Consider the following 12,074-nt stretch of genomic DNA (forward strand, 5'->3'; position numbering starts at 1 on the left):
CCAAACCAGGGAGTTGCAAACATCTAGGTGTTCATGATGGAACTATTAGAAATGTTGAAGCCAAATGTAATTACATAAAAAATGTCTTAAATTATCAAATCTATTTCCATTAACATTAAAGCCAAAATCTTTTGGTTTATTCATTATTTTGAATAAACATTACTTAAAGGGATAGTTTACCCAAAAATGATTTACTCACCCTCAAGCCATGCTAGGTGTATATGACTATCTTCAGGAGAACACAACTGGGAGAGATTTTGAAGCCCAAGAAAGTGCATCCATCAATCATAAATATAATCCATACGACCATAATAACTGGCTTCCAGCAGACAGCTGTACGCAAGTCGAGTTACAGCAGAAGCGTCATTTTTGGGTGAACTATCCCTTTAAAATCACACAAAGTAAATAGTGTTTTAGGTGGTTGCTTAAAGGCCAAAGTCACCCTCGAGTCTTGATGACATTCTGGTCCACAAAGTCTTAACACATCTGTCCTCAATAAACACAAATTTCATCTCTACAGGACAAAAGGTGTGGGACATGTTTAGTAGTTATTTTGGGAATTGTTTAAACAGTAATAGTGAAGCTTTCCTTAGCAAACATTGTTAATTAGATCACAGGGGTTCAGAAGAAAACCCACACAAGTTAACTCTACTCGTTTCACGTTCCCCTCCTTCCTTATTTTCTCACCCCTTCCCGTTTCTACTCCAGTTAAATCCCAACACTCTTCCGTAGCCACTCCTTTTCTTTACTAATCACAATCGCCTTTCAAATTGTAATTTCTGCAAGCTTTATTGTCATGACAATGGCATGCCCAGCCAAAAGCACAGGCTTCTCAGAGGTGCCCACGGCAACAGACCGACACACAAGCATCCGGGCAAATCTCATTGGCCAACTTTCCCTCCAAATCCTCTGGAGTCACATATAAACACTGGAATTTGGTGGTGGATTTAACTGCTAACTTTAAACTTTATTATATAAGCTGTTCTATACTATTTCTGTGCTATCAATTATGCAGCTTCTTGAGGAGAGGTGTGCTAGTTAGTGTCTAAGTTTTTCATGGATTCCAATGAAATACGCTCACGGTTCTTCAGGTCTTAAAGGGTTAGTTGCTCCCTATGCAGGCCTCACTGAGCCATCAGATTTCAACAAAAATATCTTAATTTGTGTTCTGAAGATTAACGAAGGTCTTACGGGTGTGGAATGACATGAGGGTGAGTAATTAATGACATTATTTTCATTTTTGGGTGAACTAACCCTTTGATGTTGGATTATTGAGAATAATGATTTTGTTTTGTTTCAAATAGAGATCATGATTCTCTCATGATTCTGAACAGACAAACTAAACAAAATAGCATGTAATTTACTAGAGGTTCTGACAAAATATTAATTGCTGCAGTCATAATGTAAACATAAAAAATTTGTATTGAATGAATGATTCAATGACTCACTCATAAATACATCATTACTGGATAAATCAGCGTTTTTGAACGAATCTCTTGAATGAATGATTCAAAGACAAAAACATTTTTTTAACAGTCACCACCTACTGGTGTAACAATGTAATTGATAAAATCTTTATTTAAAGCATCAAGGTAATTTGCTCTATTTTGATCACTACCGTAGACATCAGTGTTTATATCTGAAATATAAACTTTTATCCCATTTGTGATCATTTGAATATTTGTAACATACACAACCATAGTGTGATGTTCAAAAGAAGCTGTTTGTGAAGCCGTACGGCTCTCTCTGGCTCAGCAGCAGCACCGATGCAGGTTTGAATGTGCCCGTGTGATTATATTTGTTTAATAGTCACAGGCGAATCATTGTCAATTAGGAATGAGATTGTCTGGGTGTTTGAATCAAGATCGCGATCTTTCAACAATTAATCGTGCAGCACTAGTACTTGCTAGCAGTTTAATTTGGGGGAACTTTAAAAGATCGGTTGCCACAACTACAATTAGTGAAGTTGAGAAAACTCAAAAATGCTTTTAAGTTTAGTCAACTTTTTGTTTTTAACAGAGCACCTAGCACCCAAAACACTCTATCAACTACCTAAAAACGTGTTAACAACCACTCAGAATGCACCACATAGTAATGGCTAAAGATTTGCAAGGGGGAAAAATGGACAAAAATAGGAAAATAAACTAAATAAATGACATATATACAACAAAAAAACACTGCAAGGGTTGACAGCAGCCAATTGCCACATAAAAAAATACACTTTTAGTTTGTTTAGTGGGAGAGTGAGGCTTTGGTCGCCCGAGAAAACACAATAAACAAAGGGTGTGAGCTGACACTTTTATTACAGGGACTTACTATCATGATTTAGAAACTTTTAGTATAAACAGAGAATGATTCGCCCAGGAAACCCCCAACTGTATGCAGGTGGACACTTTAAGGCGCGCTTACCCAGATTGAGCGACCGGCTGAGCATCTCTCATAGTTCTGACAGTACGGGTTTGAGTATTCCCATAGTGAACAGGAACGTCTGGGGTTGCGAGAGAAAAACCCTCAGGCTAAAATCTCAGAGAGCAAGGAATTGGGGACGATTCTGATTCCGGAAAAAGAGTGATGGCCGGAAAGATTCGCTTGGATCTCCAGCCAATGTTTGAAACATCATCAAAGCCCCGTTTGACTGTGTCTAATTCTGTCCAAACCAACCGGGCACACACGCACACTAAACACCAGCAAAACCACTCCAATGACAATAAATAAATCACACAATCCAAATAACAATGATCCGAACCAAGCATGTACGAGTCCACATTTTCCACCATTGGGTCAGCCTAGCCAGAACCTCTGGTTCCAACCACAAACCTTATGGGGCGACCGGGAATGACAAAATAAAGGGCGAAGATCTTCAACTCTATTGTGCTCTAAGCCCTGTCGGATTACATTTGATCCAAGTTTGCTTTCCCACACTTTCACAATGTGTTGTTTTCCAACCACTCTCCCAGCCTTTATCACGTCTAAATTGAAGCGACGCATGTACTAAGTTAGCAACATTGCTGATTCAGGAAGGTAATGTAATATTTCTATCATATAACTCTCCCTTAACAGAAAAACTAGCTCATGCGAAACTCTGCAGGAATTCTAAAAACTGATATGCTATCTTAAACAATTACCCCTCCCAGAAACACAACCAAGCCCTTGGTGGGCTTTGCATGCATCAAGTGGGGGCTGTTGTAGTTTCCCTCCAGGGGTGGGCATTTAATGGCAGGGTTTTCTGTCGAATTGATACATATACTGTTCTTTGGTACAAAGAGTAAACATGTTTAGCACAACCCCCCCTAAGCACTCGACTACTTGAGTTGCGTCTGTAAGACAAGAAACTGGTGTGGCTACTAGAGCTCTCCACCTTTCACCAAAACCTATCCGCATCACATGACTCCACTCGAGCCACTTAATCCTCCATCACATGACCTCCCGTAATCTTCCATCATATGATAAGTGCAAATCGTCTTACAAAGTTCCACAACATAGAGCACTTAGCGTTAGATGAAAAGTTAAGCATCTGACTTTGGACAAAAGATAAATGGCAGAACAATGCAATGCAATATTGTGCAACAGAACTTTTTTTGTGTTTAAGACGTTAAGCGAGGCTTTACTCTTACAGGAACAGTTCATCCAAAAAGCAGATTCTTTCATTAACTCACCCTTGTACCATTCCACTTCCTTCTACGGATATTATAAACATTAACATCATGATATTATTATCAAGATTTTGACTACAAATCCAAAAGACTTCAAATACTGCTTTTTGTTCTTTTAGGTCCAATAATGGCCTCAAAAGCCATCAATAACAATATGCTTCTATTCAATGGAAAGAGCAAAGATTCTTAAAAATATCTTGCTTTGTATTCCAAGTAGAAAGATAGTCATGCGTGTTTGGAACGAGATGAGGGTGAGTAAATAAAGACAGGGTGAACTTTCCCTTTAACCCTATTGTGGGCATGTACGGACCTCTTTTAACCCTGAGGTCAAAGGGTATCTGGACAGTGTTGTTTGGTGGGGGGTGGGGTGATTGTGTTTGACAACTCTTTAATTAACATAATGATTAAAGCTAGAAGAACAAAAGCAGACTCATCCAACACAACATAACAGGCCACTTAGCATTAACAGCAATAATCACAACTACTACTGGATGGTGCAACATGGGCCAAGACATGCCACTGCACCAGAAAGTGCCAAAGAATCAAATAAAATCACTTTTTTTCCTCTGAGTTGGGAATGAAGACGATGACAAACCACATCCCGTTAAAAGGAAGTCAGGAAACCTCCAAAAAGAGCAAATCTCTTGTTTCATTTCAGCTCAAATCTGAACGCAAGCATGGTTTATTTTCTTCCCAAACAAACTAATACGGGTTGGTTTGCGTCTGCATGCCAAGCTAGCTAGCAGGTATGTGTGTGGTCCTCAACTCTGAACAACATTAAACTCAGACAGATGGAGAAAGAGAAGATATGTGGGGAGAAAGGAAAAGAGACATTACGATCGGAGCCACAAAAATCCCAAAAGCGACTCTTTGGAACGAGATGTTGTGAATATACCATACGAAGAATAATTCCATGCATTATAAAACCTCAGGGTTCGCAGTTCAAAGATGCCCGATATATGCTTAAACCACTTTCTCCACATAATTATCAGAGTTTCAAAGACATGTTCCATGCAAAAGAGGGTTTGCATACAGCAACTCATAAAACCTCCAAACCACACTTCACTGCAAACCAGCACCTCCTCAGAACTTTCCTGGCTGTCTTGAAGGGCTGAACACAACCGTTTATGAAAAGTTAAATCCCATAAATCTGCACTAACTAATGACCTATAAAGCAATGAGGAATCCTACCTATTACCACAAGAAATTCCGCTCTGCAATGTTTTGTTTTCGCCCAAATGCCTTATTTTCCCAAGACTTCCCCCAATAAAAACAACATATTTTCACACATAGGTGCAGCTGTGATTGTAAAGAAGCATCTGTTTTCTTGTCACCAATGAAGTATTGAGATTTCCTGCATCCATCACTCCTTACCTTCAGGTTCAATCGTGGTCTTCACCTCTTCAGCAATCCTCAACGACGGCCTCGCCACAGATGCCGTTGCCAGGGTCAAAAGCAGGAGCGCACCCAGAAGCCACCCCCGGGCGGACATCCCGTCAGCATCCCGTCCCCCCCTCCTCGGCCTCCCCCTGGACACGGATCCCATCTGAGGGGCTCCACCCAACCATGAACTGCAGGCTGCACGGTCGGTCACTCACTGGAATTCTCACCAATCACCTGGGCTGAGGAGCGCAGTATTAATAGTCCAGGGTCCAAAGAGAAAGAGAGAAGATGAGGGGAAAACCATTAGAAAAATCCCGAAATATCGAATCAGTTGATTCTGAAGCACGACTATAACTTACAGACAGTGCATAAGTCTATGGTTATGGAGAAGAGAGATACTGAACGAACTAAAGGCCCACGTGTCAAAATGCAGTTGAACGAGCCTTGCCACAGACATACCAAAGCTCTGATGCGTTAGACCTACCTACTGTCTGACACCTACACACTACACCTTCATCAGCCACTGCCTCGAGAGCTACTGCTGCTTCATAGAGATTAGACAGCCTAATTACGTAAACAGTGATTTATTTTATCTGGAGTGTACGCTCTAAAAATTCTAGGTTGAGAATGGACAAACCCACCAATTGGGTTGTTTTAACCCAGGGGTTGGGTTAAATGTTTGATCAACCTGCTGGGTAGTTTTATTTAACTCAACTATTGTTTAAAAATCACTGTATTGCTCGCTTGAAATGAACCCAAAGTATGTTGGAAATTAACATTTAATGAATAACAATTAAGCAATAAACATTTAACAAAGTGCTTATTAATAAATATTATGTTCACCTTTTGATTATTATTGTTGCCTCTAGTTTTTATGTGTCTGATTTTTAATTTACAACATATTTTGGGTTTAAACAATAGTTGAGTTAAATAAAACTGTCCAGCAGGTTGATCAAACATTTAACCCAACCGCTGGTTAAAAACAACCCAATCGATGGGTTTGTCCATTTTCAAACCAACTTGGGTTGTTTTTAACCTAGCCTAGCATTTTTACATTTCCTTATGGGGGAGGCTTGGGTTATTTTGGGGTTGTTTTAACCCAGCGGTTGGGTTAAATGTTTGACCAACCTGCTGGTCAGTTTTATTTAACTCAACTATTGTTTAAAAATGACTATATGGCTGGATTAAAATTAACCCAAAACAGGTTTAAAATTAAAAATCAGACACATAATTATTAGAGGCAACAATAATAATCAAAAGGTGAATATTTATTATTAAACAATTTAATAAATGCTTATTGTTTAATTATTATTATTATTATTAAATGTATTAACCTGTTAGTGTTCCACTGTACCGCATATAATATATACATACATATTTTGGGTTCATTTTAAGCGAGCAATAGGGTAATTTTTAAACAATAGTTGAGTTAAATAAAACCACCCAGCAGGTCGGGCAAACATTTAACCCAACCGCTGGGTTAAAACAACCCAATCGCTGGGTTTGCCTATTTTCAACCCAACTTGGGTTGTTTTTAACCCAGTATTTTCTGCTATTCTGAAGGAAACGACTCATTTGCACAAGCGAAAAGGTGATTTCAAACATTCAAAACACGACCACTGAAATTGGAATTAAAACCGCGGGAATCAGTCAGTCAGTCAGTGAACGCACACGTGATTCTCTGCAGATCTGGCGCGTAAATGCGGTATTGATCTGTTCTGTGATCGTGCGCGTGCATTTATAGAAAGCTTTAATGCATTTGAGATGATTGACGGATTCTTCTGCGGTGTTATGCTGGAGCTGTGAGAGGTGAGCAATGCAGGATCTGATGCTGTAACACGAGCTCCTCGTTTCTAATCATACGCCATGGAATGAATATAACAGGTTTGAAAATTAATGCACTTTTAAGGCGCTTTTTTGCTTATGCTGGATATGCACAATGCGCGGGTTTGATGCACGAGCATGATTTTGGAAAATATTTCCCAATACATGACGTCACCTTTAGAGAACTTTTCTCGAAAATAAATCGCGGCATATAACGAGGTTAATCAGAATCCGATTCACATTCAAATCAGTATTCACAGAAGAAAAACACTGGAATTGGCAGAACTGTGTCCTCTGATTACATCTGAATTGTTCTTTATTGAGGCCCATTACAAAACAAAACCCTAATGAGTTTATCATGATTTTATTACGGGAGATCACTTTAATGTGAAGAGACTGGTTTTATCATTAGATAAACTCTAATTAGTATCCATATTATGATTAGAGTTAGATTTTTACAAATAGCCCAACATTCTAGTTAATTTCAACATTTAGAGGTTTGCCTCAGAGTTTATCACTAATAGGAAAATCCAAAACCCACTTCTTAATCATGGCAAAGAAAACTTTCTAAAGCAAACTTGTGTCAATATTTTGCATTTTTATAAATCTTATTGTCTCCACAGATTTCGAGGCATCCTGATGATGCTTTAATTGACATTATTAAACGACACTTTAAAAAGGTAGACGTTTCTGTTCCTAAAAAATCGAATTCGAATCGAATCTTGAAGTGTTCCAAATGTGCACGTTCAAATTACAAATGATTATGAATGTATTATAATCCTCATTTTGCTCATGACACTTAATTAGGAGGAACTACAAGCCTAAGTGGTGGATTTAAATAAGTTTGACCTCATGCAATATTCGCAACTTTTACTTTTTATGATTTTACATCACATATTGCATTAGCATTTGCTTGCATCTTTAATGTACAATTACATTTTTAAATGGCCTTATGTTTCATTCTAAGCACAGACTCATAATTTTACAACTTGCAAGTTATCTTTAAAAAGTTATCTTTTTTATCTTTAAAAGGCAAAAACATTTAGATGCACCAAGTGAAACATATTGATAACCTTCTGACAAGATCATAAAAATAGTTAAGACATATGAAGATATGGCATTTCCACATAACTGAAGATTCAGCATTTAATTTAATGTACTATTAATCGTTTTCGCGTAAAAAAGATTTGCGCGTAAAGTTGAAATAATGTCACAACTAAACAAAAGTTATATTTTCATGAAAGACAATGCTTTAAATCTAAAAGTAACTTACAGAGAAGGAGCAGATAGTGAAGTTCAGGATCCGCATATAAACAGGGAGCTCATGGGCCGAATCCAGACAGGAATGCGACCAAAACTATTCCCTATTCCCAAATCCAGCAGCGCACCAGCGACAGGATCGCATGCCAACCGCGACCCACTGATAGTATCCGTGCGTGTTTGAGTAAATCCTTCCAGAGGAAAAAAAAATACGCGTCCCAGCAACTTTTTTTCGTCCGTAAACCAAGTTGTTGTCGCTTCACCAGACGGCTCGTGCAAACGCGCTGCAGCCTTCAGCTACCCGAGACGCGACCGCGCAACAAACACAGAATAAAACATCCATCCCAAAATACACATCCAGTGACATGAGCGCAGTCTCTGAGGATACTGGCTGTTCTCAGACGCTTTGTCAGGTTTACAGAGATTTTCTCTCTCTCTCTCTCTCTCTCTCTCTCTCTCTCTCTCTTTCCAACCCCCTGAAGAAATGTCACTCCCCCCTGAAACTCGAGACGTTTCCTGGCTGATAGTTTTTGGACTCGGTCTTTCTCCTCCAATCACAGACCGCAGAGCTCGGGCTCCCTACGAGCAGCTCGACCAGTTCTGCGCAATCCTGTAAAGTTTGTCCGGAACTGGGGTCTCCCTCCTCCTCTGAGCTCCAGCGATGCAGAATGACATTCATTCACTGCAGCGGCGCCACCTAGTGGCTGATCTGTCGGATTATTAACCCTTAGGGGGTCTCGGAGACCCCAGGGCCATTTAAATTGCATGCATACTTGGGTCATGACACTCTTTCCATTTCATGAATTTAAGATTTGAAAACATTCTATCATACAAAGAATGTCTGAAAGTGTTAATAAATTGCACCGTGACAAGATTTATTTAACATTATTTGTTGAGATATGCTTTGCCTTATGAAAACAACAGGGTGCACTAAAAAATGCTGGGTTAAAAACAACCCAAGTTGGGTTGAAAATGGACAAACTCAGTGGTTGGGTTAAATGTTTGATCAACCTGTTTTATTTAACTCAACTATTGTTTAAAAATTGCTGTATTGCTTGCTTAAAATTAACCCAAAATATGTTATATTATATGCTATATGCGGTACAGTGTAACACTAACAGGTTAATACATTTAATTAATAATAATTAAACAATAAGCATTTATTAAATTGCTTGATAATAAATATTCACCTTTTGATTATTATTGTTTAAACAATAGTTGAGTTTAAATAACAACAAACATTTAACCCAACCACTGGGTCAAAACAACGCAAAAACAACCCAAGCCTACCGAAGTAAGGAAATGTAAAAATGCTAGGCAAGGTTAAAAACAACCCAAGTTGGGTTGAAAATGGACAAACCCAGCGGTTGGGTTAAATGTTTGATCAACCTGCTGGGCAGTTTTATTTAACTCAAGTGTTGTTTAAAAATGACTGTATTGATCACTTAAAATGAACCCAAAATATGTTGGAAATGAACATTTATTAACCTCTTAGCATTCCTGTAAAATTTGCCTAAAACGCCTAAAAAAGGCAAACCAAAAGTAAATTACACGCTGTTCTTGAACTATTGTGTACCGCTAACAGGTTAATAAGCTTAATGAATAATACTTATACAATAAGCATTTATTAAATTGCTTATTAATAAATGTTCACCCTTTGATTATTATTGTTTCCTCTAGTAATTACGTGTCTGATTTTTAATTTCCAAACTATTTTGGGTTCATTTTAAGCTAGACATACAGACATTTTTAAACAATAATTGAGTTAAATAAAACTACCCAGCAGGTTGGGCTAACATTTAACCCAACCACTGGGTTAAAACAACCCAATCACTGGGTTTGTCCATATTTAACCCAACCTGGGTTGTTTTTAACCCAGCATTTTTTAGAGTGTATTAAGTTTTTTAATTTAAGTGCGTAGTCCAAACTATAAAAACTACTCTACTGGTCAAAAGTTTGGAATAACTAAATTTAATGTTTATAAAAGAAGTATTTTGTGCTCACCAAGGCTGCATTTACTTAATATTCAAATATTATAAAAAAAAAATAAATAAATAAAATAAAATACAGCATATCAGAATGATTTCTGAAGGATCATGTGACACTGAAGACTGGAGTAATGATGCTGAAAATTCAGCTTTGATTAGTGGATGTAAATTACATTTTACAATATATTCACATAGAAAACACTTATTTTAAATTGTAAAAATATTTTACAATTTTTCTGTTTTTACTGTATTTCTGATCAGATAAATGCAATCTTAAGAGACTTCAGAAACCTCAATTATTCAAACCTTTGGCCATTAGTGAATATTCTTACATTTTCTGTCTAAAATCCTCTAAACATAAAGTAGCCTATCTAAAACACTTTAAATAATAATAATACAGTCATTTTTTCTTCTTTTTGTTTGACTCAACATCATAGTATGAATCTATACTGCTTCAGATTCAATTCTTAATGTTTTCTGCTATTAAATCTCTCAAAAAGGCAGTTAGTTTCACACCTCACCCACAAAAGACAGAAAGTTCTTTCATAATTTACTCTTCTTCATGTTTTTTCATAAATGAATTATTTCAGGAGCAATAAAAGCTATTTTCTAATCTCACACAAACAAAACTACCAATCAATCAGGGCATATTTTTATTATTATTTTATTATTATTTCCTTTTTTGGAGCTTGACAGACATGCCTTTCATGAAAAGAGCTGTGTAATGACTTGTAATAATCTCAGTGTAAGCTGCACCACATATCATCCATACTGTTGCATACGGAGCCGTTATGTTCCCAGCACTGCTGATGGACTCCCTCGCGCAGCTCCCCCATGGAGCCCTCAGTGTCCCAGCGCTCACACGGGGAGGCTCCCTAATCAATGACCCCTAAATGTCACAGACCGAGAGGCCCCCTGCCGCGCTCCACACTCCCCTTCCAAACTGTCTTCTCCATTGGACAGGCCCTTTTCACCGATCCGAAGGAGAAAACTAAAGAGTTGTGGAGGAGAGCGGGATTAGGGGAGGAGGAGGGAACTGTGGCGAATGTGCCTCTCCCTCTCTGCTCTACACCAGGCTGCCCGAGCCTCCTGTTTTTCCCCCTTCCTCATAAAAGAAACGTTCCCATTCACTCCAGCTAATAAGGCTGTTAAAGAAAGAGAGAGGTTCCTCTGTGAATGAGGCCTTCGATCACTGCTTTTCTTTCCCTTCTAGCCCAGATTCCCTCTCTCTCTCTCACTCATACACAGTGAAGCCATCACACACTCCCATAAAAGGTGACAGTTTGGAAAGCAATGAGAGGGAAGCGGGAAAAGGAGGGGACAGGCCACAGGTTTAGGGGTGTGAAATAAAAGATGTACTATACAGTCTTTCACACGCTTCCCCATCGCCTGTCCGAGCCAGATTTACATTGTTTTTATGGCTGTCTTACAGGCCTGCCACATTTAGCAAACACAATAGGACAGAGAAAGAGACAGAACTGAAAAAGGTTGTTCTTCACTTTCCTCCGAGCAACATTCGTCCAGCTGAAGATGTTAGGATCAGACCAACAGAGAAAACAGTTCATGGAACACTAGTATATTAAAGGTGCAATACGTAAGATTTTTGCAGTAAAATATCCAAAAACCTCTAGGCCAGAGTTATATATTTTGTTCACTTGAGAATATCCCAAATGTTTGCAACTGTTTGTAAATCGTGAGAAAATTGCAATTTTAAAGGGATAGTTCACCCAAAAATGAAAATTTGATGTTTATCTGCTTACCCCCAGGGCATCCAAGATGTAGATGACTTTTTTTCTTCAGTCGAACGCAAATTATGATTTTTAACTGCAACCGCTGCCGTCTGTCAGTCACATAATAGCAGTAGATGGGAACTTGAACAATAAGAGTCGAAAAAACTTCCATAGAAAAATCCAAATTAAACCCTGCGTCTCGTGACGACACATTAATGTCCTAAGACACGAAACGA

The 12,074-nt window shown here is 38.3% G+C and overlaps 1 protein-coding gene across 2 annotated transcripts in view; it reads right to left on the reverse strand.

Annotated features, from left to right (window-relative positions):
• The window catches only part of fgfr2 (fibroblast growth factor receptor 2), a 66,218-nt gene extending 57,616 nt beyond the window's left edge, over window positions 1–8,602 (reverse strand). For both annotated transcript variants that reach the window (XM_067385574.1, XM_067385575.1), the window contains exons 1-2: window positions 8,134–8,602; window positions 5,028–5,275 (exon numbers count right to left, since the gene is read on the reverse strand). In XM_067385574.1, the coding sequence (XP_067241675.1) occupies window positions 5,028–5,199 (172 nt within the window). In that variant the 5' untranslated portion in view covers window positions 5,200–5,275; window positions 8,134–8,602. The remainder of the gene's footprint in view (window positions 1–5,027; window positions 5,276–8,133) is intronic.
• Between the last annotated feature and the right edge of the window lie 3,472 nt (window positions 8,603–12,074).

This window comes from Chanodichthys erythropterus, chromosome 5, assembly GCF_024489055.1.
Source record: "Chanodichthys erythropterus isolate Z2021 chromosome 5, ASM2448905v1, whole genome shotgun sequence".
Classification (NCBI taxonomy): Eukaryota; Metazoa; Chordata; class Actinopteri; order Cypriniformes; family Xenocyprididae; genus Chanodichthys; species Chanodichthys erythropterus.